The 27,288-nt window shown below is 55.7% G+C and overlaps 1 protein-coding gene across 2 annotated transcripts; it reads left to right on the top strand.

Moving 5' to 3' along the window:
• On the top strand, positions 1–26,712 carry LOC120861175 (caspase recruitment domain-containing protein 10). Of its 2 annotated transcripts, XM_040236830.1 has the most exons (21): positions 1–57; positions 230–481; positions 1,325–1,462; positions 3,887–4,212; positions 8,306–8,497; positions 9,390–9,545; positions 10,148–10,273; positions 11,344–11,535; positions 13,200–13,334; positions 13,679–13,794; positions 14,595–14,623; positions 15,072–15,195; positions 20,523–20,682; positions 21,115–21,223; positions 21,669–21,912; positions 22,098–22,167; positions 23,195–23,297; positions 24,380–24,538; positions 24,633–24,748; positions 25,195–25,307; positions 25,534–25,774. In XM_040236830.1, the coding sequence occupies exons 2-21, from the start codon at positions 247–249 to the stop codon at positions 25,772–25,774; spliced, it is 3,084 nt and encodes a 1,027-aa protein (XP_040092764.1). In that variant the 5' UTR covers positions 1–57; positions 230–246. The 2 variants fall into 2 exon arrangements, with proteins under 2 accessions (XP_040092764.1, XP_040092763.1); XM_040236829.1 differs by lacking the exon at positions 1–57 and having other exon boundaries at positions 247–481; positions 25,534–26,712.
• Positions 26,713–27,288: the final 576 nt, after the last annotated feature.

Here is a 27,288-nt window from a genome sequence, read left to right on the forward strand (position 1 = left end):
GGAGGAGCCGCCGCCCGAGCGCCGACCCGGGAGTGCGAGGCGGCTCTGGCGTGCGGGGTGAGTCCCGGGGTTTCGGGGGCCGGGCATCCTCTGGGCGGACGGGGAGCGGGAAGCCGGGAGAAAGTCGAGGGGATACGAGGGGTCCTGCGGACGACGCCCGGAGCTGGGATCGGTCGGCGCACCCCGCCCCCGGCGTCCGCGCTGACCCTCGCGCGCCTCTGGCCCGCAGACCCCGAGGACGCGGCCATGCCGGGCGGAGCCGAGGCTGGAGAGGCCGAGGAGGAGGCTGGGGCCGGCTCCGGGTCCGAGGCGGAGGAGGACGCGCTGTGGGAGCGGATCGAGGGCGTCCGGCACCGGCTGACGCGCACCCTCAACCCAGCCAAGCTCACGCCGTATCTGCGCCAATGCCGGGTCATCGACGAGCAGGACGAGGAGGAGGTGCTGAGCACCTACCGCTTCCCGTGCCGTGTCAACCGCACCGGTGAGCCGTGGGGGGCGCGGGGTCGGGCCTGAGCGGGCGGGGCCGGCCTTCCCTGGCGCCTTCTTGGGGCCGACCAGCCAAGGGCTCTGATCCCCGGGACCTCGGTGTCCACACCGGTAGGGCGGGATGGTTGCTGTGTCCGCCATCCTGCCTCCTTTAGCGTGTCCGCGTGTCCACACCGCGCCTGGATTTCTCGCCCGCCTCCTCGGCCCACCTTAGAGTAAGGGGTTGGCTGTAGTTGCGGTTCAGGCCGGGCTTGGGACCTCCCTGTCCCAGCTGGTGGACTTGGCCTCGTTCCTGTGACCTTTGCTTTCATAGGTTCTCCCTGTCCCCCGCTTTCTGTGTGTCACATACTTCTCGGAGAGTTATTCTTTATTTTTCCATCCCAGTTTTTTGAGGGTGCCTTCTCCCGTAGGTTGTGCCTGAATGGAGCTGGCAAAGCAGTGAGGGTCTGATGGTGGGATTTCAGGCACTGGTCAACGATTTGATATTTTGGTTTGCCTTTGAGGATGGAGGGGGCTTTTCTGTGCCGTTGTAAAGGCAGGCTCTGTTTGCTGGCCCTGTATCTGTGTGGAGGGCAGGCAGGGGCTTGGGGTGCTGTTGAAACACAGTTGCCACTGGTGATGGTGGGCAAGTGGGTCCTGATTCTTCTGGCTGCAGCAGACAGGCTATCTCCTCTGATGTGTTGAGTCAGGCCCCAGTGTGTGTCACTGGTTCAGAGATCTGGGGAATGTGGGCCCTGGAGTAGTCGGGATGGGGGGCGGGGAGCAGATGGGAGAAAGCAGCTAGGCGCTGGGGGCCACCCTCACCTTGACCCTTGGACACCCACCCCCCATTCTCCAGGGCGCCTGATGGACATCTTGCGCTGCCGGGGGAAGAGGGGCTATGAGGCCTTCCTGGAAGCCCTGGAGTTCTACTACCCCGAGCACTTCACACTGCTCACTGGCCGAGAGCCTGCCCAGCGCTGCTCCATGATCCTCGGTGAGTGGGTCTGCAGTGGGTGCTAGCGCCATGGGTGCCAGCGCAAATTCCTTACCCCCTCCCTGTGAGGGGGCACTCCCATTGTGGCCATTGAACAGGCAGGGAAACTGAGGCATAGAGAGAGCTGAAACTGTCTGCCCAAGGCCTCCCCAGCCGGCTGAGTGTGGGGCTGGGTTTGTAATGCAGTTAGAGTCTAAATTCAGAGCCCATACACTTAACATAGCTCTTTCCCCCTGAAATTGTTCTCAGACATGTATGTGGCCAACATGTACCAGTTGGCAGTTTCTTCTGTAAAAAATTCAAACATGCCATGAGACGAGAATAAACAGCAAAGATCTTTACTTCTTCTGTCAGCTCGTCTCTGCTGGTAACACTTTGGCAATTATGCACACACGCACACACATACACGGGATCATCTTACATGTCTTGTTCTGTATTTCATTTTTTCTTGGAACAACTGATTTTTGTGATTCATTCCCCCACCACCACCAGTGTGATTCTGTTATGCTTGTTCTTAATGACTGCATCGTGTTTGTTAGTGATGTGCCATAGTCATTTTAACATATCCTCTACTGATGTGTTATTTGCAAATATTACAGTGCTGGGAACATCCTTCTAGATGCATCTTTGTGCACATGTGTGTCTCAGAAGTTCTGAGAAGTCATATTTCTTAGAGAATGTGTAGCTTCCCTGGTGACTCAGTCTGTAAAGAATCTGCCTGCAGTGCAGGAGACCTGGGTTCCATCCCTGTGTTGGGAAGATCCCCTGGAGATGGGAATGGCAACCCACCTTCAGCATTCTTGCCTGGAGAATCCCATGGACAGAGGAACCTGGTGGGCTACAGCCCATGGGCTCGCCTAGAGTCGGACATGACTGAGCGACTAACACACACACAACATGGGTCCCTCCAGCAGTGTATGAGCACCCTTTTTCTTGTACCCTCATTCATCCTGGGGATCATTTTAAAATATTTTTTGTGTGGTTAGATATGTGAAAAATAATATGTTGTTGTTTTAAGTTTGCACTTTGTTGAGAGATGTACTCAGCTTACTCAACAGGTTAGTTAGCCTTGGGCAAATGGCTTGACATTTCTGTGCCTGGATTTGTCTGTCTTTAAAATGGGTGCAATAAATAGTACCTACCTTAAGTGTTGTGAAGATAACATAAATTAATATACATATGTAGCACTCTTGCCTGGAAAATCCCATGGATGGAGGAGCCTGGTAGGCTGCGGTCCATAGGGTCGCTAAGAGTAAGACACGACTGAGCGACTTCACATTCACTTTTCACTTTCATGCACTGGAGAAGGAAATGGCAACCCACTCCAGTGTTCTTGGCTGGAGAATCCCAGGGATGGCGGAGCCTGGTGGGCTGCCGTCTATGGGGTCACACAGAGTCGGACACGACTGAATCAACTTAGCAGCAGCAGCAGCAGCAGCAGCAGACCATGGAGTGGGACAGACCAGAGTGGGACACAACTGAGTGAGTAAGTACAGCTCAGCACAAACATAGGAAAATATGTTTCTCATTGCATATCTGCATACATACATGCTCAGTTGTGTCCAACTCTTTGTGACCCCATGGGCTGTAGCCCACCAGTCTCCTCTGTCCATGGGGATTCTCCAGGCAAGAATACTAGAGTGGAGGACTTCCCTGGTGGTCTACTGGTTAGGACTTTGCCTTCCAATGCTGGGGCTGTGGGTTCGATCCCCCTTCAGGGAACTGAGATCCTGCATGCCTCACGGTCAAAAAACCAAAACATAAAACAGAAACAGTATTGTAATAAATTCAATAAAGACTTTAAAAAAAAAAAAAGAGTACTAGAGTGGGTTGCCATTCCCTTCTCCAGGGGATCTTCCCAACCCAGGAATCAAACCCAGGTCTCCTGCATTGCAGGTGGATTCTTTACTGTCTGAGCCACCAGGGAAGCCCATGAATACTGGAATGGGTAGCCTATCCCTTTTCCAGGGGATCTTCTCTACCCAGGAATTGAATTGGGCTCTCCTGCATTGCAGGTGGATTCTTTATCAGCTGACCTATCAGGGAAGCCCTTTCCTATGTTTACCAGTCGTTTTTTGCTTGGAAATTTGCAATTTGATAGTTTCTGGCCATATTTTTATTTTGTTGTTTGCTGTTGATTTGTAGGAGCTCTTTATATAGTGTGACTCTGTGTCATGTGTTGGATTTTCTCCCACTCTGTTACTTGTCTTTTAACTTTGCTTCTTACATCTGTCATCATTCAGAAATCTCTTACAGTTTTTTTTATTTTTGCCTTGTAGGAAGCCTTTCCCTGTCCTCATATTGTAAAAATGGGTTCCAGTATTTCCTTCTAGTGTTTTTCCAGTTTGGGTTTTTCTGTGTGGTCTGCCATCTTGCTGGATTTTATTTGCCTGACCCGACTTTTCTCTGCCCTGTCCTTGGCAGATGAGGAAGGGCCTGAGGGCCTGACCCAGTTCCTGATGACAGAGGTGCGGCGGCTGAGGGAGGCTCGAAAGAGTCAGCTGCAGCGGGAGCAGCAGCTGCAGGCCCGGGGCCGGGTGCTGGAGGAGGAGCGAGCAGGGCTGGAGCAGCGGCTTCGGGAGCAACAGCAGGCTCAGGAGCGCTGCCAACGGCTGCGGGAGGACTGGGAGGCCGGGAGCCTGGAGCTTCTACGGCTTAAGGATGAGAATTACATGATCGCCATGCGCCTGGCACAGCTCAGCGAGGAGAAGAACTCAGCCGTGCTGCGCAGCAGGGACTTGCAGCTGGCGGTAGGCCCTGGGGAGGTTGGGGTGGGGTGTGCCATGGGAAAGGGGCAGCTTTGCAAAAAATGATGGTAATATGGTAGCCGGCTGGTGTCCCAGAGCCACCATCTGCTGGCTACTGGACCATGGGCAAGTCCCTTTTCCACCCTGTGCCTCAGTTTTCTCATCTGTAACATGGGGATATTGATAGTGCTTATTTCATTGAGTTATGACTGTGGTTCTCAACTGGGGTTGAATTTGCTCCCCCTGCCCCTAGCAACTTTTAGCCATGTCTGGGAACACTTTTGGTCATCACAACCAGGAGTGTGTTACTGGTGTCTAGTGAGTAGAGGCCGGGGATACTGCTAAACGTCCTTGGAGCCCAGGAGAGCTCCACAATCAAGAACTGTCCAGTCCAAAAGGTCTGCAAGTGCTGAGGCAGAGAGACCTTGAGGTAGAAGTATTTCTCAGATTTAAGATACAGAACTTAAGACATGTACAGGTCCTGGTGCAGGGTTAGTGCTCAAAACCTGGATTATGGTCAGCCATTGTTATTGATATTATTAAGTATGACTCTATGCTATGTAGGTTACACGCATCACATCATGTAATCTCAAACATACCATGTACCACGTTCTCGTTTTGAAGTACAGACACAGGTGTAGATTGTAAAGGGACTTGCTTAAGGTCACAGAGCAGCAAGTGGCACAGCCTGGATGTGAACCAGGTCTGCCTGGTGCCCCTGCTAGCTTCTGCTTCATGATGCTGTTCCTCTTGCTCCCATCCAGATGAAATCTCACCCAGTTCTCCCTATAAGTGAATGAGGCCATGCCTCTTACAAGCTGAGAAACTGAGCCTCTCTTTCTTGGTGTCTTATTGGGTCTTCACATGGGGATAAAGCTGGGATTTTACTGCTGCAGAGAGTTGTCTCAAGGATTTGACAGTGCCTGCGGCCAAGGCAAGAGATGCAGGGTTTGCTCCCTGGGTGGGGAAGATCCCCTGAAGGAGAAAATGACAACCCACTCCAGTATTCTTGCCTGGAGAACCCCATGGACAGAGGAACCTGGTGGGCTACGAGTAAAGTGACTGAGCACACAGGTGGCACACAGTAGGCTGTCCTTGGCAGTACTTCACAAGGTTCCATTGGGGGATTTTGATGGTGGGATCTGAAGCCCCCTGACCCCATGAGCCTCAACTGTGGCTGGGGCACCCCAGGGGGTGAGAGGTGGCCGTGGACAGTGGGTCGCATGTCCACAATGAGCCTGTAAGTGTGAGAGCACTGGTGTTCTGGAGCCTGTGACTGTGGGTGCCATTGCGGGTTGGGGGAGACATCTGGGGAAAGGAGTCCTGACTGGGGGTTGTTGAGGCCACAGGTTCATGGACCCAGGCTGCCAGGCCCACTTGAGCCTCAGGTTCCTCATCCTTGAAGTGGGAGGTCACGGTGCAGTGACATCATAGCAATATAGCATCGCCAGTGTAGTAGGCATGGTCCTCCGGGCTTGATGTCCATCAACTCCTGTAATTTCCTGGGAACTCCACTGGAATGGGGGTCAGGTAGAGCCTGTTATTATCCCCATGTATGAATGAAGAAACTGAGGCACAGACAGGTTGGTTGAAGTACTTCCCCAGGGTTCCAAGATGGAGAATTTCTGACTCTACTCTGGGCACTGCTGGGAGTGGGGCAAGGTGGGGAAGGAGCCTGGTGGGGAGAGCCTGCTCAGAGAGGACAGTGTGATGGCCACTGGTCCCTGGGTGCTGGGAGGGGCTGTGGCCAGCACAGTTTGTCTCGCCTTTGGGTTGCATGTGATTGTAAGTTGGGTCTGCTGAAGTGGTGGACATGTGCATGTGACTGGGTGGGGGGTGCCTTGTGTGTGTGTGCACCTGTCTGGAGCCTCCTGGGGTTGGGTAGAGGGATGAGGTGTGGAGGTTCCCTGTGTGTCAGCATTTCAGCTCTAGGTGCTGAAATGTGCACAGGATGTGTGTGCTTAGTCACTCACTTGTGTCCAACTCTTTTGCTACCCCATGGACTGTAGCCTGCTAGGCTCCTCTGTCCATGGAATTTTCCAAGCAAGAATACTGGAGTGGGTTGCCATTTCCCTTCTCAAGGGGATCTTCCTGACCCAGGGACCAAACCCACGTCTCCTGCGTCCCCTGCACTGCAGGCGGATTCTTTACCGCTGAGCCACTGGGGAAGGTCCAGGATGGCCCTAGGGGTAAAGAAATCTGCCAGTGGGCAGAGAACAGCTGCTTTTTTCCGGTTTAGCTGGTGGAGGGTAAGGGATGAAATTCAATTAAATAGATAAGCTTTTCTTTAAATGTAGCTACTGTACACTTGCCTTAATTTACTGGAGCTTTTCTGCAATTAACAAAGGCTTTGCAGGTGGAAATGAACAGAGCAGCTGATCATGCTTTTTCCTGGCAGCTTGGGTTCCCTCCCCCCGGACAGGTGTGTGGTGGCTGTTATTTAATACTGTATTTTATAAGGTGCAAATTTAATGAGCTGTTATTTCTAAGCAACATAAACTTAAAGGAATGAACGCTATAATTTTGTGCTAAGTGAGTTTGTACACCAGGATTAAATGCATCTGTTATTTCCTGGTGTTTGGCGGAGACTCCCAGGTGCCCTGTCTCCTGAGCTCATCTGGGAAGCCTGCCGGCCTCGGGTCAGGCAGGAGGTCGGGGTGTGTGGCTGTAGTTTGCTGGAGAGGGTGTGACCACATTTGCCCTTGTAACTAGCTGTCTTTCTCCAGCGGCTCACAAAGCGGGTTTTGTGAGGGGAAAGGAATGTAAGAGTCATGAATTTCTTTCTGAGTCCTCTGCGGAGGAGGAGTGGGCTGTTAATTCATGGAACTGCCTGACCCAGTCTCCAGATCCTTGCGTGTGTGGGGTTCGGCGGGGGGGGGTGGTTGGAGAATGCTATGCCAGGCTCTAGAGGCTGGGAGGCTGGGAGTCCTTTCCAAGGAAGGCCAGGGTGCTCCTAGGGCACCAGACGTCAGCATGCCTGAGTGTAGCCCCAGAGGTCACTGTGTCTTTTTCCAACAATGACTTCATTTTGTGGCCTGCCACCTGCTGCTCCTCGCGTCGCTGCCTAGCCACCTCAGACCCCACATGAATTTGGAAAATCACTTGGGCTGAGTACACTCATAATCCAGCCAGCTGCTCATACATCTCTGCCGTGGCCACCACTCAGCCACCCACACAGCCCCCTTGATCAGTTTCTGGCTGCCCACACTGAACTGGTAACAGTGAGGGGAGGGATTTTATTCAAAGCTGTAAAAATAGCCACTGTTACACCCCCAGCAGTTCTGTAGTTTAAAGGCGTCTGTCCACCTGCTATCTTGTTTGATGCCTGCAATGACTTTGGGAGGCAGATGGTGGAGCAGGAGCAGGGGGATTGAATAGGCCCATTTTACTGATGGGGAAACTGAGGCCCAGAGGAGGTAAGTGAGTTGCTCAGGATGATGGAGGGTAAAATGGTACAATTGAAACCTGGACCCCAGATTTGGAATTTGTGTTGGGAGTGAACCAATAGCATAACCATCCCTCATGGAGGCTCTGGGAGGAATATCTCTAAGGGAGGATTGGACTCATGGCTGTTCTGTGCATGTATGTTGTGCAAGGAAGCTTTCTGAGGGGGGACATCCTGGCTCTCGGGCTGGGTGAGACCCTCAAAACTGTCTTCCTCCTTATTCCCCTGGGAGATGAGGAGACTGAGGCACAGAGAGAGGCCATGACTTGCCCAAGGCCACACAGAGTTAGAGGCCGAGCTGGGCCCAGCCCCTGGGTCCTCCTGTTCTTGGTGCAGCCCTCCTTCCTGTCCATTATGCTGGTGCTGGGCTCAGTTGCCTGTGCTCAATGTCAGAACTGCAGGACAGACAAGTGTGTTGTGATCTGGCCCATCCACCCACAAGTCCCTGAGGCAGATTCCCCTGGGAGGGTGGTTTGGCCTTGTCTTATTGGTCTAGCCTGTTGCTTCTTTGTAGACATGTCCAGGGAGGATGCCTGCTTGGGCCCCTCTGGGAATGGGGGAGGCACCCTGGACTGCAGGAGCGGGACCTCTGTCTCCCCTCTGGCCTGGCTGGTGCTCCCTCCCTGAGCTGACCCGTGTCCTGGGCCCCAGGTGGATCAGCTCAAGCTCAAGGTGAGCCGGCTGGAGGAAGAGTGCACGCAGCTGCGAAGGGCCAGGGGGCCAGTCCCTGGAGCTGAGGAGAAAGAGAAAGAGCCTGACGGTGCGGACCTGGTCTTGGAGCTCCGCGCTGAGAACCAGCGGCTGGTGGCCTCACTGCAGGAGCTGCAGGAAGGCCTGCAGCAGGTACGGGGGGAGGGGAGACCCTCCTGCTCACTTGTCCCCCTGAGGCCTGGAAAATGAGCATTCTAGATCCGGGGATCTGAGATCTGGCTGGCCTCCTAAGATCTGAGTGGAGGCCCTCGGCTCTTCCTGGGTGTTGAGTCTGGGGTCTGGGGCTGGGGGAGGGGGGACTCAGGAAGCCTCTGAACTCGAAACTGTGCATCTGATTTTGTGTGTGAGCATTTTTCTGGGCAGTGGGCCCCCAGTTTTCCTTGGATTTGTAAAGGAGTCTGACTGTGGAAAGGTTGAGACCTCTGAGGTCTGGGTGGCCCCAGGGCTTGCTCAGTGTCCTGTGGCAGGTCAGGGACAGCATGGGCCTGCCACCTGGCCATCACTCCTCACAGGAAGTGGGGGAGGAAGCTAGGGCTCTGGTGTATTTTATAGGGTTGGGGGTGCCTAGCTAGGGTATGGGTCTGGGGACTGGATCTTCGGCCCATGATCTACCTGCCTGGGCCAGGCTCAGACCCTGTCTTGTCAGGCCAGAGGAGGGGGGTAGAAATAGGTCTTGGAAATATTACCCATCTCCTGTCCTGGCTATTGGGTGGGGGCCAGAGCAAGAGAGAACAGGCCTGGTTCTTGTTGAGGAATAAGATCCTGGTCCAACTTGTCCAAGCACGCCCTCATCCCCTTACCTCATTTGTACCCCAGATGCTCCCTGGAGGGTGGGCAGAGCTGCTGGGGCCACACCCACTCAGCAGAAGAGGAAGCCGGGGTTCAGAGAGGCCAAGGCTCTCAGCCAAGGAGGCAGAGCTAGTGGGCTGGGGCTGAGGGCTATGTGTCCCCCCTCACCCTACACTCAGGATGAGCCCAGAGCCAGGGCTGAGGCAGCACTGAGCTCTGACACCCGCCCCCGCAGGAGGCAAGCCGGCCAGGGGCCCCAGGCTCCGAGCGCATCCTCCTAGACATCCTGGAGCATGACTGGCGTGAGGCGCAGGACAGCCGGCAGGAGCTGTGCCAGAAGCTGCATGCTGTGCAGGGGGAGCTGCAGTGGGCCGAGGAGCTGCGGGACAAGGTGATGTCCACGTTCCCCATACACCCCCTTCCTTGCCCCCACTTGCCTTTTTGCTCACAGCCTGGGGAAGCTCCTGGGGAGTGGGGGAGGGGGGGTGGGCATCACCCGTTTACTTCAGCCAGCTTTCCCCGAGCATCTGCTGTGTGCCAGGTCCCGTGCCAAGAGCTGTGCATTCCTTTGTTCTCAAATACGTGTTGAGATCCATCTGTGAACAAAACAAAGGTCCCTTCTCCTGGGGGGACAGATTCTAGCAGGGGAGACAAACAAGACACTTTATGCATAATCCACAGTCCCTCACTTCACGTCATGGAGGGTGATGAGGGCTGTGGAGGAAGCAGAGTGGGTTAAGGGAGCAGACTGCAGTTGAAATGAGGAGGCCCAGGTGGGTTGGGATGGGTTGTTGTCCCCATTTTACAGATCAGGCAGCTGAGGCCCCGTGAGGAGATGTCAGTTAGCAGCCCAGGCCACCCAGCTGAGGAGGTGGGCATTCATTACTGGGGCTCAGGCCTTTCCCTGGACCTGCTGGGCTCCTGCCCATGGTCCCCAGCCCTGGAGTCTGACCCGGGTGTGTCCCATCCCTCTCCACCCTGCTGCACCCACAGTATCTGCAGGAGATGGAGGACCTGCGGCTGAAGCACCGTACGCTGCAGAAGGACTGTGACCTGTACAAGCACCGCATGGCCACCGTCCTGGCCCAGCTGGAGGAGATCGAGAAGGAGCGGGACCAGGTGAGCCCCGCCTGCTGTGTGCCCAGTCCTCGTTCCCATCCAGGGCAAGATGGGGAGAGGCAGGTGGGACTGGAACCGCAGACAAACAGTATACTCGTCAGTTTAGGATGGGGCAAGTAGGCCACGAGAAACAGACAGGGGACCTGAGCGCTGAGGTATGCCAGCCCTGCCCTCTCAACACATCTGCCTCGCTGGGCTCCTGGGACAGGTATGAAGCTGGTGTGGGTGGCCTTTGCATCTGAATCCTTGTTCTCCCCGCATCAAGAGTGAGGCTTTCAAATGTTTGTTGGTGAAGAGATTCTCAAAAGGTCTGGCTCCCAGGCCCTGGGTACCATTCCTTCAGCTCCTGAGGGGTGGGCCAAGGCCCCCAGCCCTCCTTGTCTGAGCTCCCCATGCAGCGGGGAGGGCAGCAGGTTTTGTCCTTGTTCGAATCCCTGGAATCCCTGAAGCAGTTGGCATCTACATGTGACTGTAGGCCTTGGGGGGCCTGGTGAAAACGTAGATTTCGGGTTTCAACCCCGGTCTGGGGTGGGCCCAGGAATCTGCACTTCACCTGATTGCTCCTAGCCCCTGAGACTCTCACCCCTGCTCCCTCTGAGACAATGGGTGGTAGGTCCCCGTGGGCATGGACCCAGCTCTTGGGCACCCTGGTCTACATTGTGTGGAAAAGTTCTTTGGGTGCACTGGGCTGGGTTTTGAGCCCTGGAGGCTGGGAATAAAGTCCCCCATACACAGTGTGTCCCATAGAAGAGTTTTGAGTTGTTTCTGGGAAATGGTACGAGCCTGGACTCTGCAGCTGTGTCCCTGCTGGCTTGGTGTCCCTGCCTGTAAAATGAAAATAAGGAGGCTCTCTAACTTGAAGAGTTATTGTGAAGATTAAATGAGCCAATATGTAGCACAGGGCACAAGCGTCCAGGAAGTTCTTAATAAACATTAGTTGCCGGTCCTTATGCTACCCACTCCGCCCCCCCACCCCTGGCCTGATCTGAGAGGTCAGAGGCCAGGACAACTAAGCCAGCATGTCACTTTCGGCTCCTGGCCCCAGTTCCCTCCTTGCCCACTCTTGCCAGGCCATCCAGAGCCGAGACCGTATTCAGCTGCAGTACTCGCAGAGCCTCATTGAGAAGGACCAGTACCGGAAGCAGGTCCGAGGCCTGGAGGTGGAGCGGGATGAGCTGCTGACGGCGCTCACCAGCCTGGAGGGTGCCAAGGCCCTGCTGGAGGTGCAGCTACAGCGGGTCCAGGGGGGGCCCCATCTCAAGGTGAGCAGGGTCAGGAGTCCAAGCTGGAACTCTCGGCCAGAGTGAGACCTGGTGAGAGACCTCAACCGGGGGTGGGGACATGGGGGACTCACTGGGGGTCCTCACCTGGGCCTGGGAAGATGCAGGCTCTGGGAGGAAACATGTGGGTCCTGGCTGGAGTCATCATTCGAGGTCAAGAACATGCCAGTCTTGGAGGGGGCTGTTGGCCAAGGTGGACAAAATGCAGCTCGGATGGGTGGGGGTTGGTATATCAGGGAACAGGACAGGAATGTAGGGGCCTCTGGGTTTCTGAGGTTATACCTGGGGCGCGAAAAACAGTTTGAAGCTTATCTTATCATACACTTGGAGAACCCCAGCTCCCTGAGGGCTGGTGAGCATCTTAGAATGCAAAATGTGTGCCCTAGAAGTTCCTCAGAGACTGACTAGTACAGTTGCCTCATTGCACAGGGCCCAGAGAGGGTCAGAGGCTTGCCCAGGATCACATAGCCATCCAACAGTGGAGCTGAGCCCCCAGATCCCTTAGAAATCAGACATTGGCTCTCAGATCTCTGTCAAGGTAGGAAAAGAAAGGCTTTTCCTATTTTGTGTGTGTGCTTAGTTGCTCAGTTATATCTGACTCTTGGTGACCCTTTGGACTGTAGCCCACCAGGCTCCTCTTTTCATGGAATTTTTCAAGCAAGAATGCTGGAGTTGGTTGCCATTTTCCTCCTCCAGGGGATCTTCCTGACCCAGCGATTGAACCCACATCTCCTGTGTCTTCTGCATCGCAGGCAAATTCTTTACCCACTGAGCCATCGGGGAAGCCTCTTTCCTATCTTGGGTTCGCTTAAAGAGGATCAGTCCACCAGGAGTGTACTACCTAAAGAAACAGAACAAAAGAAGCATAAATCTGTGATTTTTGACTTTTAAATATCCTCAGTGGCTTACTTTGCCCTAGAAGTCCTACAGGGTGGTTCCCTTAGTTGTCTACCTCGAGCCTGGTTCTCTCAGTCTCAACTTTTTTTTTTTTATTAAACTTTTTGTTTTGTATTGGCATATAGCCAGTTAATAATATTGTGATGTTTTCAGGTGGACAGCAAAGGGACTCAGCCATACATATATGTGTATCCGTTCTCCCCCATCCTTCCCTCCTCTCCAAGATGCTACAGGACATTGAGCAGAATTCCATATACTGTACAGTAGGACCTTATTGGTTATCTATTTAAAATATAGCAGTGTGTACATTGTTGATCCCACACTATCCCTTCCCCCAATCTCAGCTTTTTAATTCCTAGAATGTGTCAGTCCTGCCTCAGGCCCTTTGCTCTGACTGTTCCATCTGCCTCCCCGACTTTAACACCTACTTATCCTTGAGTTCTCAGTTCCAACCACACTTTCCCTGGAAAACACTCTGATGGCCCCCTGGCCGGGTGGGACCTTTGAGTGCCTTTCCCACCCCGGGTACCTTCCTTCCCAGCTCTTTTGGAAGCTGAGCCTTAATTCCTTCATCTGCCTGCTTGTTTCTAGTTTGTCTCCTCCACTAGGCTGTGAGCTCCATGAGGGCAGGAATGCAGCTTCCTCCTTCCCGACCTCATCCCTGTTTCCAGCACTTGGGTGTTGAGCAAATGGTGGTGGCTGGCCCCGGCCCAACGCTGCTGACCGCTCCCTCTCCTTTTCCTCTCCAGGCCTGCGCCTCTTCCCATTCCCTGTGCTCCAACCTCAGCAGCACCTGGAGCCTCAGCGAGTTCCCATCCCCGCTGGGAGGCCCAGAAGCAGCAGGGGAGGTGGCTGTCGTGGGAGGGCCCGAGCCCCACACCTCGGTAAGACGCCTGCCCTAGCCCAGATGTGGGGGGTACAATGGCCATCATATTATTACTGACACACAGGGGGCTCTCCAGTTTGCTGACCATTCCATTTCCCGTGAAAGGAAATTGAGGCCCACAAAAGCTAAGTGCCTTGTTGAAACTCCCAAAGAAGCTGGCTCAGTGCTGGGCCTAGGCTCAGGCGCCAGGAGACCTGGGGAGCCATTCACATACCAAAACTTTGCAGAGCCCACCTGTCCACTCTGGGCTCAAGTTCCTGTCTGTGAAATGAGCACAAACTTGGCACAGTGAGCTGTGGGCGGGTGCTGTGGGGGTGACCAGGCCCTGCTGTGACTTTGCAGGAGGAGGCCATGGACAACGAGAAGGAGATCAATCGCCTCTCCATCCTGCCCTTTCCACCCAGTGCTGGCTCCATCCTCCGCCGGCAGCGAGAGGAGGACCCTGCGCCCCCTAAGAGGTAAAGGGAGAGGCTCGGAGTGGGGGGTTACTACTCTTGCCTCCCAGAATCCCTGATGCCAGGGTCAGGTCTAGGCTGTCACCTCCCTTTGCTGCCCTTAAATGACTGGAGCTATGGAAACCCAGGTCCCAGGAGTCACATGTGTAACCAAGGGGTTAAGACAAGGTCAGAGGGCAGAGTGGGCTCAGTCCCTGATGAGTACCCTGACATAAGAGTCACTGGAGGTTAAGCCTCAAATAGCCTTAATCCAGGGAGAAGCCTGAATGTTCAGGACTAGGAGACACCGAGGAGGTTCTCAGGAGTCAAGGATCTCAGGCAAGAAAGGCTGCAGGTTAAGGCAGCAGCAGAAAATGGGGGCCAGATAAACTGAGCCATATGATTGGTGCCAGGACTGAGGCCGGGAGATAGCCTGCCACCTGGCATGTGTCCCCCGTCATTGGCTTAATGTAATGAGTGAACCCGCCATGATGAGTGTGCGATGGGAAGGTCATGGTGTGGGAGGCAGACACTGGAGCTACAGATGACAGTAGAAAGTAGAGTTGGGATGAGGCATGAGAGGTCAGGGCAGGCTTCCTAGAGAGAGAGGCATTGCAGACCAGAAGGGGTGGCCTTCTAGGTGGAGGGATATGGGCACAGGTGCACGGTCAGAATATTAGCTTCTTGCCCTGTGACTTTAGGAGTCTAGCGTGCATGTGCTTGGGGGTTGCCAGACACTGGGGCAGCACGGGGACAGGAGCAGGGGGTGGGGCTGAATGCCCACCATGCTCAGTGCTGGCCCCTCCCACCCTCTCTCTGCCCAGGTCCTTCAGCAGCATGTCAGACATCACAGGTAAAGGCCCCGGGGCTCCCGGGGGAGGGCTCGTCTGGGAACCCACCTGAGGCCGGTGCTACCTATGCTGCCCTTGGCCTGCACCCCCTCCCTGAGGTTCTGCTGTCCCCTAAGCAGGGAGGCTCTGCTCAGGAGGCCCTGTGGGAGTTGATTCCCACCTCTCATCCTGAGCCCATCCTGGTCCTCTCTCCTGGTCTCAGCTGTGCTCTGTGGAGCTACTCAGTTCCAGCCCGCCCTCCACCTTCTTCCAGGAAACTGAAGGGTCACCCTGCTCGACCCAGGCCCAGCCCTGAGCCCTGTGAGTCCAGTGTGTTCCCAGGGCCTCCAACCTGCCAAGGTCTCTGGGCCCTGAGCCATCTCTGGGCTCAAGGGGCTCAACCCCTTCTCATGGACCCAGCCCTCCCTCACTGGTCTGCTGGCGCCCCTGAACCTCACCCCTCCTCTCCAGGGAGTGTGACGCTCAAGCCCTGGTCCCCGGGCCTCTCCTCATCCTCGTCCTCCGACAGCGTGTGGCCTTTGGGAAAGCCGGACAGCCTTCTGGCCAGAGGCTGTGGCCTGGATCTCTTCAACAGGTACCGCAGTCACCTGGGGCGGGCTGGAGCTGGGGGGCTGGTCCAGATCCCCAGAGAAGGGTGAGCAGGGGTAAGGTGGGAGGGAGCAGCAGAGAAGCCCTTGCTCATGCCTCTGTCAGACTGTTGGGTTTTTGCACAGAGGCAGACGTTGAATTCATATGCTGTCACCATTGTCTGGGAGGCTTGGGCTGGTTATTTCACCTTTCTGGGCCTCAGTTTCCTCATCGGGGTAAAGGGCACAGCAGTGTCTTCTGCAGGTGGTGCTTGGAGGCTTAGGACTTGTGGCAGCCAAGCACCCCGCTTTGCCAGGCGTGTGGTGGGTGCTTGGTAGGTGGCAACTGTTACTTGTACTGCTTGCCTGTCCCTGCTCAGATCTCCCAGCAGGACTGAGCCTCCCAGCAGACTTTGTGCTGAGGGTGGGGTGGGGTGGTGGTAGTTTGTCATTTGTGGCTCCCTGCAGCTGAGCTGGCCCCATGCCCATGACTGGAGACACGAGCCTTGGCGGCTCCCAGCATGCTGCAGGCCATGTGCTCTGTGTGTTTTGGTGGTTGCATGGCTTTCCTGGTCCGTGATCTCAGGAGGACAGGCGATGGAAGAGGCTGATCTGAGTATGTGGCCTTTGAACGCAGCCAGGAGAGAGCAGGCCAGGAGGGCAGCTGGGTGATATGGAAAGGAGAGAACAGAGGCTGTCCAGGGACAGGCCTGGCGTCCGGTGGTGACTGGAGCGTGAGGGCAGGGAAGGGGGAAGGGGGAAAGATGAAGGTCGAGGCTAGGGCAGGCTTTGTGAGTCAGGCTGGAGAAGTATGGTGCTGTGCACCCTGGGAAACCTGGGCGGCACGGGGAGGGGGAGATGGTGCTTAGCTATTACTAAACGCAAGGCCGGCTCCTGGCTGCTTCACAACATTCCCTCTGTCCTGGGAGGCAGGCTCTATTATGATTACCCCTTTTTTATAGAGGAAGAAACCGAGGCTCAGAGAGGTTAAGCGACTTGCCCGAGGTCACACAGCTGGGACGTGCCAGGGCCAAGCTCCAGAGTGGCCTGACCAGATTTGGGTTTTGGGGAGGGCATAGGAAGCACTGAATGTCAGAGCTGGAATGTGGGGATGCTGGTTACAGAGGACAGGTCGCTCGAGAAATCAGGGCAGAGCAGCACCGGGAGCCTCCTGCCTCCTGGAAGCAGCTTGGCCAGGCCCCTGCCCCCACTCTCACGGTTCGGCACAGGGCCCAGTGTGACATTGTTTCTCACTGTGCAGGACGTGCTTCTGGGGGAAGGGGCGGAGGCGCCTCCCTTCCTGCCTGCCTCGGCCCTTCCTCCTCTCAGGCCTGCAGCAGGGGTCCTGGCTGCTATCCAAGGGCCTCCACCATAGAAGGAGCTGGAGGTTCTGGCCCATGTGATCATGGGACCACCTCTGATGCCCACACAGTTCCTGGGGAGGAGGGAGATGGGAGAGGAACACATATTGAGGGGTTGGGGCAGGGTTGGTGGACTAAGAGAGAAGGGGGTGGGCTGATGGGAGTTCAAGGATGTGAGAGCCCTAGTGGACTGGGAGGCACTGTTGGCACACGTCCTGGGCTGGAGGCGGGGTTACAGGTCAGAGCACAGGCGGGATCCAAACAGACTTGTGAGCCAGCTGAAATCCTGGCTCTGTCACTTGCTACTGTGGGACCTTGAGCAACTCGTTTAATTTCTCATTACCTCAGTTTTCTGCTCTGTAAAATGGGATTGCAGTAGTACCTGTCCCTTGGGGTCATTGTGGAGGTTCTAATATTCTTACTAGAGTGCTAAATGCAGTGCCTGGCTCGCAGTGAGTGGGAAGTTAGCTCTTAGCTATTATTGGTGCTGTTGTGGCTTAATCCTCACAGTAGCCCTGCAAGCCCCATATACAGATGATAATGAGGCTCAGAGTCAGGAATGTGTCCCATGGCCACTTGGTGGTGGAGCTGGGGATTCCAGAGTCCCTTCCTCTCGTCACAGCTACTTGAGTTTTTTTTTAAACTTTTATTTGTTTTTGACTGTGCTGGATATTCATTGCTGCACACAGGCTTTCTCTAGTTGCAGCAAGAGGGAGCTATTCTCTGCTTTTGGTGTGCAGGCTTCTCATTGTGGTGCCCCCCTCTTGGAGCTCAGGCTCAGTAGTTGCGCACAGGCTTCGTTGCCTCATGGCGTGTGGATTCTTCCCAGAACAGGGATCAAATCCGTGTCCCCTGCCTTATCAGGCAGATTCTTAACCACTGTACTACCAGGGAAGTCCCCACTGAAGCTGCTTTAACCTCCACCTGTGTTGAGTGCTCCCTGTGTGTTGGGCGTTGTAGCTCTTCGCTCTCCCCTGCTCCTCTTGGCTCCCAGAGCCTTGGGCCAGGGCGGAGGATGGTCAGGCAGGTGGAAAAGAGTGAAAGTGAGATGTTGGGTGGGGAGGACACTGGGAGAGTATTGGGGTGCTATCTCCTGGGAAGGGCCATACCTGCCTGCTCTTGTCACAAAGACAGGATCTCCGGCATTGGCCGACCTCACACAGGGAAGGTTTGGGTAGGTCATTGTCTAACTCCACCACCCACCAGCTGTGTAACCCTTGGCAATTGTAACTTCCCCTGGCTTCAGTTTGCCTCTTCTCTTATGTTGGGGGAATAACAGATGGCTTCCGTAGGGTGGTTGGGAGGATTCAGTGAGGTAATCTGTGTGACATGCTTACATCTCAGCTTCATAGGTCCCTGACCCATGAACCTAGGGATCTTCCCACAGTGCCCCAGGGTGTAGGGCAACACTCATCCAAGCCACCTAACTCATGATGTTCAGGGTTGGCAGAGTGAAGGACTTGGCCCAGTTCCTGTTGTTCCCCTGTGACTTGACTCCTGAGCTGACGCTGGGGGATAGGATTGGGAGCCCTCTCCTGGTGGATGGGGACCCCCATCCTTCCCACAGGCAGGACTGGGATCAATCAGATCTTGTTGCCAGAAACCTAAGAGCTCCTGAGAGGTTGGAGCAGGCAGCCCCTGCCCTCCACCATGTTCCTTTTTCTTCCCCACCCGCTTGTCTGCTGAGGTCTGAGTCTGAGAGACCTGATCTGGATCCTGCCCTGAGCCCCCAGGTAGTAGCCTGGGGCTGTGGAGGCTCAGAGAAGTCACTTGGTCCCTCAGGAAGGTGGGCAAGGGCATTCTGAAGGAGAGGATGCCCAAGCTGGGTCTCTGAGCCTGAAAAGGTGGAACGGCTGAGGAATTGCCCTGATGCTGGAATTGCAGGGAGGGGGCGTGGCATGCAGGCAGGGGTAGGGATTGAGCAGATGGACCTGGAGGGCCTGAATGCAGTCTTCTCGCTGGGCCCTCAACTGGAGAAGCCAACAGTGGTCATCTGTCTGTGGGTTTGAAATTGGGTGGGGGGAAGCTGGACCACAAAGAGCTGACTTGTCCTGAATCACAACTGGTGATAGTGAATGTCTAGTTGTTATCAGGCACTATTCAGCAACATCCAGTGTTTAAACTTACTGAGTTGTACAACGAGGTAGATAGACACAGGTGGGACTGCTGAGAACCAGAGGCCTCCTGGCCCCAGAGTTCCTGCTGGTGCCCTCCACACCACTTTTCTCAAACTCTTCTTATGGTATCCCGCTGCAGGAGAAACCCAGTACAAGTGCCTGGAACAAAAGGGTCACAGGAAGATAGTTGGATTTACTTGAAGGGAGGCAGGCTTGTATTTTCTATTCCATTCCATTCAAAAACAGTGCTGGTCATGACCCAGTGAATTTCATAACTCATTTAGTTGGAAAGCCCTGAAGCCCTCTGGTTTCCACCTCTACCTGCATTATCTCTATATTTGTCTAAGCCTCACACCCACGGTGGGAAATGAGTGTCATCATTGTCCTTGCTTTATGGATGTGGAGATAAAATCAAGTGGCCAGCTCGCTTACAAAGGCTAGAGCACAGTTAGTACTGGGGTTGCAGCTGATAGCTATGGCTTTAGCCATTGGGCAGCATAGCCAGGCCCATCCTCAGGCCTCCCATCTCTGTCCAGGCCTTTCTGTGCCCAATCGATGTGGCCAGGACAGTCCCGAGGCTGAAGGAGCCTGTAAAGGCAGCCCAGATGTCCCCAGCACCCATGTCTATCCCCAGCCCCTGGGTCTTGGTCCTCTATTTTGACTGAGGGGGCAGGAGCCAGGCTAGACTCCCAAGGGCCAGGGTCTTCCCCTGCATGGGTACTGATTGGGTTAAGGTCTTTGCAGCCTTGCCCACCCTGGGCAGGCAGCAGGGGGCAGTATGGCTGTGTGGCTGAAGCTGCCAGGGTGGATGGGGAGGTGAGTGAATGCCCAGGCTTTTCCTGGGCTCTCTCTCTATTTGGGGCACACCCACAGAGCCTGACCTCTCCCCTTCCCTAGAACTATGGAGGAGGGGTCATGGGGAGACTTGTGGTCAGTTCTCTCTGAGTCTGGCCACAGGGCTTCACCACTTCTCATCCAGGGATAGGCAGAGTCCTCCTATGAATGGGATTTGGTGACTCTGTCCTGACTGTCAGTGGTACCCACTGACCACCAGAAGAAGGTCAGATACCTTCATTCCTTGCCCTCCATAGGCTGGCTCCAGCTTGCCTTTCCTGGGAGCTGTTTCCCAGAATGTTAAATTAGTTAATTAGGGCAAGGAGTTTAGCATGGTGTCTAGTACATGGGAAGCACCCAGTAAGTGTTTGATGCTACTGTTATTATTGTTGTTGTTAAATTCTTCTGCATTGTATCCTATTCTCCACACGTCTGCCTATACCAGCTCTTTGGTCTGGAACCATACGGTTCTGTCTGTTCCAGAAGTACTTCTGTTCTTCACCCTCATATAGCCTAGCTGCTGCTTCCTCTGGGAAGCCCCTCCCTTTATGCTTCTACTGCCAGCAGTAACCATCCTTGATCTGTTATGATTTAAGGGTGACCTCCTGCCCTAGACTATGAGCATAACAAGCTTTTATTAGTCATCTGCCAGATGTGCCAGATACTTGTGATTGGTGGTAGGGATCCAGAGCCAAACATGATAGAGGGCTGATTCTCAAGGCATTTTATTGAGGGAGGAAACCAAGGGGAAAATAGATAAACGGGGTGCTCCAGCAAGAAGCTTCACCTCACTGTGTGCAGGGGTTTGAGGGTTTTGGGAAGGAGAGGTTGCTTTTGACCTGAACAATGAAGGATAAGCAGAATTTGCCAGGCAAAATAGAAGGGAAAGAGCATTCCAGCAGGTGCAGTGGCCTGGGGTGGCAGTCTTGGCATCTTTGGGACATCACTATAGTTCTCCAAGGATATTGAACTGAATCAACATACTGACTAAACGCTAATTCCATCTCCTTTCTCTCTGCTCAGGTCTCTGGCTATCCGAGTGTCTGGCTGGAGTCCCCCGGGGGGACCTGAGCCCCAGGACAAGGGTCCAGATAGCCTGTCATTCCTCGGGGATAGCTGGTCTGGGGCTGTTGTGCGGAGGGTTCTCTCTGGGCCAGGGTCGGCCAGGGTAGAACCAAGAGAGGTGAGGCCCCGCCCCTCTGAGCTGGGGGCGGAATCGGTACATTAGCTGGAGCTGGTGCCCTCTGATTGGTGGATCTAGGTCATTGGGCGGAGTTTCTGGAGATTGGTCGAAGCAGAGGTGGGCTCATCGGTTAGCCCCGCCTCAGCCAGCATTAAGTGAAATCTGATTGGGCAGGGGCTGGGAGGTGGGGTAGAGTGATAGCACCTGGACAGATCGCCACCCTTACACGTGGAAAAGACCAGACTGAGCCACGCTGGGTGGGGAGGCCAGTTGCAGGGAGCAGGGTCTGGCTGGGCACGCACCCTGTAAGGCGGGAGCATCAGAATTTTGAGACATGGTCACCCCCACACGCGGTGTTCTTCGGCCCCAGGGCTGTCCTGGGAAGCCCTGGGAAGCTAGCTCAGTTCCCTCCCTGTCTGGGTTTTCTCCCAGCCAAGGGCAGAGGCTGCTGGTTTGGAGGGGGCAGGGCTGGAAGGCGAGGCCCAGCAGAGAACCTTGCCCCGGAAACAGACGTCCACGCTCCCACTGATGGACTTCAAGGGTAAACCTGGCCTGGGGCGGGCAGGCACTGAGGGCTTAGGAGTCCTGGAAGGTCAGAACTGAGGGCTCACGAGAAGGCTCCTCCAGTCCATAGTGTGGGTGGGACAGCTGCGGCCTGGAAGGGGGATGCCTCGCCTCCTGACTCCTTTACTGCTCTTTCCTTCTACACTGCTGTCCCCTTGCTAGTTGTCTCTTCTTATGCTCTTCCTCTGTCTTGTCCTCAGTAAGCAACTTACAGTGAAAGGAGCTCTGGATAGGAGTCCAGGAACCTGGGTTTGGGTCCTGGTTCTGTCCCCAGTGGGCTTGGTGGCTTGGGGCCAATCCCTTCCCTCCCTGGGCCTTAGACTCTCATTTTAAGAAGGGGAAGGTATGGCCTCTCTGAGGTTAATGCTTGACTTTCTCTTTCCCTTGTCCTTATTGCTGACCCCTGCCTTGTCCACACTCAGCCTGCCAGTCCTTCCACGAGGCCCTGGACACCTGGGTGAAGGAGCCAGGAGCTGAGCCCTTCTACATTCGAGCCAACCTCACCCTGCCTGAGCGGGCTGACCCCCACGCCCTGTGTGTGAGAGCTCAGGAGATACTGCGGCTGGTGGACCCGGCATATAAGCGACGGCAGGAGTGGTTCTGCGCGCGGGTTGACCCCCTCACCCTGCGAGACCTGGACCGGGGCACCGTGCCCAACTATCAGAGGTGACACAGCCCGTGGCCCTGGGAGCCGGGACTGGGATGGGGGACTCTCGGCCCCCTCCTGCAGTCCCTCGCCATCCTCTGGGACAGGATTGGGGGAGGGGGCTGGAGGAGAGAAAGTGAGGAACTCCCCACCTCCCTGCAAACTCATGACATGACCTCCCTTTTCCCCCACCCCCTCCCGCCAGAGCCCAGCAGCTCCTGGAAGTTCAGGAGAAATGCCTGCTATCCAGCCGACACCGGGGCCCCCGCAGTAATGTAAGCTGGGCTGCGGAGGACAGGGTGAGGGCTTTGGGAGGGGGAGCCAAAAGGGAGAGGTCAGGCTCCATTCTCTGGAAGCTGGGGGAGGAGACCCCAGCCACTTGGTTGCTCATCTTCTCGGTGAGCATTTTGGTTGTGTCTTCACCCAGACTTGGTTGATCCTATTCCCAGCGTGTCCATCAAAGAGAATAGCAATAGGGCTCCAGTCCAGGTAGTTGACGGGGAAGTGAGGCATTGTGCCCGGTGCTCAGGAGTATGGGTGGCATGTGGTGAGCACTTAACAGAACAATAGTCACACTCCCTTCTCTGATCCCTGTACCATGCGCCTAGGCAGAGCAAGGCTCAGAGAGGTTAAATATTTCAAGAGACCATGGTACTAAAGAGAAGGTGGAGAACCTGGGCTTTAGAGCCAGGCCTCCGGAGTTTGCATCCCAGCTCTGCTGCTTCTTTGCTGTATGACCTTGGCTGACCACCTGACCCTCTCTTGAGGCTCTGTTTCATCATCTGTAAAATGGGGAACCCGTGCCTGTCTTGTGGGTTCATGCATGTGGGATCTAGTTAGCGTTTGTCCCGTTGTCACATTATTTGACACCTGTCAACTCTTGATATCCATGGGGTCGCAAAGAGTCAGATATGACTGAGCAGCTGAACAACAACAACCACAATTGTTATAATTAGCAGTGTCGATTTTGGTTTTTCTATATTCGTCCTACACTGCTGACTAATTGGAAGAGACCACAGAGTTTGTCTCTTACATCTTATTAGGTCCTTCTTGGCCTCGATTTCTGATCTGTAATGTGGGGGCAGACCTAAGGCTCCTCTAACTCTAACTAGCTCTAGCAGCCTTACTTCCCTGGATTCCTAGTAATGGTCACCCGCCTCTGTCTCGGGGGCTGTACTGGGTCAGGTGGGGGCAGGGGACAGCCAGATAGAGAGGGGGTTCTTGTGCTGACCTGCCCTTTCTCCCTGAGGATGGGACAGAGCTGAGCTCTCAGGTGCCCCTCTTTTTCTACTCCCTCACCAGCTAAAGAAGCGCGCCCTGGACCAGCTGCGACTGGTGAAGCCCAAGCATGTGGGGAGTCCTCCTGGGGACTCCCCAGAGCAGCTGCTGCTGGAGCCCTGCTCAGGTGCGTGCCTAGGTGCAAAGGTGCAGCCATTGCCTACGGGCTCCAGGAATGTGCCCATCTCGGTGTCCTTTGGCCTTGGTGTTCCCTTTGGCCTTGAAGGGCTTGTGGGAGGGTTCCAGTTGGGGGCAGGGTGCAGGCCAGGGACCTGGTGGGAGATGGGCCACGAGGATGGAGGGAGCTGGTGTGTGTCCAGGTGTGACCAGGGGTGAGGCACGGGCAAGCATGGGCCTGTTTTTGTCTGGCACAGCATGCACAGCTGTGCCTTTTGCCTGTGTATGGTGGCAGGTGCCATGATGACCCCAGAGAGAGTTCCTGGAGGAAGGAGGATGGGGGGTTAGGGGAGCCCAGAGGAACGAATAGCAATTCTGAGGGTAAGGCTGGTTAGCAAAGGTTTCCTAGAAGGGAGATTGTTTGAACTGGGGCTTTCAAGGATGAAGACTCCATGCTAGGCAGAAGGCAAAGACTCAGAGGCATGGCTATGTGTCATATGCTTGGAGGACACGGAGTACAGCAGGCACATAACTCTTGTCATGCATTGTGCCAGAGGGGAGGGGGGAGGTAGGAGGGGTCCCTGCCCACCTGGGAGCGTGGGAAGGCATGACCTGGGCTCTGACAGGAGAGTTAACTGGGCCACCAGGGTATGCAGAGGTCCTGTGATTACAGCTGCTGATCTGTGAGGTCGGAATAGAGCTTGTAGTGAGGGGATCTGTGGCCTGCTGCCTCCCCAGCTCCGGCAGGGCTGGGTCACCCACGTGGAGGATGTGGCCTTCTTCCTGAGAGTTGTGGGAAGTCACTGGTGCATTGAACACAGGGGAGTTACAGGATCTGACTTCAGCATTGAAGCCTGCCTCAGCTGCCTAGAGGAGAATGGCCTATAGGGGGCACGGGTGAGGCCTGGGATGGGGAGGAGGACAGTCCCAGTGAAGTCCAGCAGCGGGTGTTAGGAAGGGAAAGAAGATAGGGACCTTGAGAGGAGGCACTGGGGTTCTGAGTATTGAGGGGGCTGGCCATCCCAGCAGCGAGGAGCTGGGGCCCTGCCTGCACCCTCATCTCGTCTACATCCTGTCCCCTCCCATGCCCAGAGCCAGAGCGGAGCCTCAAACCCTACAGCCTGGTGCGGCCCCTGCTGGTGTCTGCCCTGCGGCCCGTGGTGCTCTTGCCTGAGTGCCTGGCGCCCCGGCTCATCCGCAACCTCCTAGACCTGCCCAGCTCCCGGCTGGACTTCCAAGTGTGCCCAGCAGGTGAGCCTGCACACTTGAAGATGGGAGGGCAAGGTGGTACCGTGGGGCAGTCAAGCCCACTGGCCCTTCATTTGTGCCTTTCTGTGCTTTGCAGAAAGCCTCTCTGGAGAGGAACAGTGCACACTGTCAGCACCCGGAGCCCCCAAGGCCCAGCCTGCTGCCCCTGGTCTGGGCAGCAGGATCCGTGCCATCCAGGAGTCTGTCGGGAAGGTAGGTGCTTAGGGTGGAGCATGGGGGTGGTGCCCTCTGGGCCCAGGAGCAGAGGGTGACCCTGGGCAAGCCCCTTCCCTTCCATGGGTGTCTTCGCACCTGTGAAATGGGTAGCCTGGGGCACTCTGCCTCAAGTGGCCCACCCTGGAGAGTTTGGCTGATACATCTGATCTGTTCCTCCTTGTCTCAGACTTGCTGCTCCCCTGGGAGCCACCTGGGGCTGCCAAGGGTGGGGTCAGCGCCCTCTGCAGATCAAGGTCTAGGGAAAGTGACTTATTTCCCTGGGTCTTGGGCTTTCCTTTCCAGTTCTTTCCTTATTGCCAAGGTGGATGGGGAAGCTGGACCCTGTAGGGGGCTGTGTTATGGGGGCCCAGTCAGGGGGCAGGGAGGCTAGGGTCTCTGGCTTGGGAGTAAAATGTAGCCTTGACCACTCCTACCCCGAGAAGAAGCACTGCCTGTTGGAGCTGGGTGCTCGGGGCGTGCGGGAGCTGGTCCAGAACGAGATCTACCCCATCGTCATCCACGTGGAGGTGACCGAGAAGAATGTCCGGGAGGTCAGGTGAGTTGGGCCGGGAGGAGGGGTAGGGACCCTGCGCTTCCTCCTGTTTGGATGCCTTGCTCTCTCTCTCTCTCCATCTCTTCGTTTGCCTTCTGTCTGTCACTCTGACTGCCTCTGTCCGTCCTCTCTCTCTGACTCTCCATGTCTTAGTCCATTCCTTTCTCTCTGTCTCACTGTCCGTCTTCATCCCCCGCTCTGACCATGGCCTGCTGTCCTCTCTCGGCAGGAGTCTGCTGGGCCGGCCGGGCTGGCGGGACTCCGAGCTGCTGCGGCAGTGCCGGAGCTCGGAGCATGTGCTCTGGGGGCTGCCCTGCTCCTGGGTGCAGGTGCCCGCCCACGAGTGGGGCCACTCAGAGGAGCTGGCCAAGGTGGTGCGGGGACGCATCCTGCAGGAGCAGGCCCGCCTCGTGTGGGTGGAGCGTGGCAGCACCAGAGGTGGTGGCAGCAGCAGCAGCAGCGAGGCCTGAGGGCCCCCTTGGAATGCCTGCACCTTCCTCACTCACTCCAGAAGCCACCAGCAGGGACCCTGGTATCTGCAGTGGAGCAGTGTCCTCCCATCCTGAGCCTTCCTCAACCCTGGGACTGTTGACGCGGGGCCCTCGGCTCTGGGCTCTGTCACCCACAGGAGCCCCTGGCCAGAGCTCCCTCCCACCCCTGGACTTGCTGCTCTGGGCCTTCCCCTGGCCTTGTGTCTCCACGGACCCTTCTCGTGGGTCTCAAACACACATCTGTGTCCTGTCCCTCCTGGCGCTCCTCAGAGCATCTGCATTCTCAGTCCTGTGCGTTGGTTTGCACACCCAAGATCCCACAGGGTGGACTCGAGTCTGCCCCTCCCCTCGGCTCACAAGGTCTCCTGGCTCCACAGCCTCTTCTTTTTTTTTTTGGCCTCACTGTGTGGCATGCAGGATCTTTGTTCCCTGACCAGGGACTGAACCTGTGCTCTGTGCAGTGGAAGCACAGAGTCTTCGTCGCTGGACCACTAGGGAAGTCCTCCACATCCTCTTCTGTTCACAGGAGCCCCCGAGCCTGTCGTGTGTGACACCCACTCATCCAGCTGACATTTCTTGTGTTTACCTCCACGGGGGCGTTGTGGCCTCCCCAGTCCACCGTCACCTGTGACCCTTGTGTCTTCCAGTCACATGTGTGTCTGTGGTTCTCCCCTGTGTAAATGTCATGCCCCTACCCCCGTGACCCTTAGGCACTAACCCGCGTGTGTTCCTGGTGAGCACACCCGAGGACCATGTTCTCACAGCACCTGCGCCCCTCTCTGCCCTGCCTCTCAGAGGGATGGATGGGGAAGGGGCCAGCCGCTCCATTACCAGAATGTACAGCTTGTGGATTTTTAATGGGCTTTTTTCCCCTCAGAAGCTGCACATTATGGAACATTAAACAGTTTGTCATAGAAGCTGGTGGGCTTTTGCTTGCTTGCCTCCCTGGCTTGGGCCCCCTTCCCCTTGTCCCACTTGTTGCCACCCCCAGCTCAGGTTGATACCACCTTTCAGGTTCCTGCTCGCTCATGGGGAGGGTCAGATTTCTCTCCTGACTCATCCTGGAGCTGCCTACCATCTGTGCTGGCATCACCTTACCTGCCCCCAAATGACCAGAGGAGGGCCCCACAGATGGGCCACCCCTGCACCCAGCCCTGCCTGTGTCTGATCATCAAAGAGATGTCTCCTGGAGCGGGGATACCTAGCCAGCATGGTCTGTTCTTAGGCTAAGGGGCTCGGCCACTGAATCCAGAAGACTAAGAGCAAACCGTCAGTCAGTGTACTACCAAGCCCATGAGACTGCTTCACTGTGGAGAGGATGAGAACTTCCAATGGGAGAAATCTAGGCAGGCTTACTGGAGAAGGTGCTGCTTGAGCTTGGGGTGTGGGATTCCTTTCTTCAGGAAGCACGTAAGGGACTCACATGCCTATGTTGTTCCTGGTCCTCCTAGGACTCTCCTCAGTCACAGTGATGAACTTGGGCAGGCTCCTGG

The sequence above is a fragment of the Oryx dammah genome, unplaced genomic scaffold, assembly GCF_014754425.2.
Source record: "Oryx dammah isolate SB20612 unplaced genomic scaffold, SCBI_Odam_1.1 HiC_scaffold_11229, whole genome shotgun sequence".
In the NCBI taxonomy this organism is placed as follows: domain Eukaryota; kingdom Metazoa; phylum Chordata; class Mammalia; order Artiodactyla; family Bovidae; genus Oryx; species Oryx dammah.

What these genes read in the sequence shown, in the direction of transcription:
- LOC120861175 (XM_040236830.1), top strand. Translation starts at nt 247, where the DNA reads ATGCCGGGCGGAGCCGAGGCTGGAGAGGCCGAGGAGGAGGCTGGGGCC. An exon ending in GGCCTGGATCTCTTCAACAG is followed by an intron (nt 15,196 to 20,522) that starts GTACCGCAGTCA and finishes CTCTCTGCTCAG; the next exon opens with GTCTCTGGCTATCCGAGTGT. An exon ending in AAGAATGTCCGGGAGGTCAG is followed by an intron (nt 25,308 to 25,533) that starts GTGAGTTGGGCC and finishes CTCTCTCGGCAG; the next exon opens with GAGTCTGCTGGGCCGGCCGG.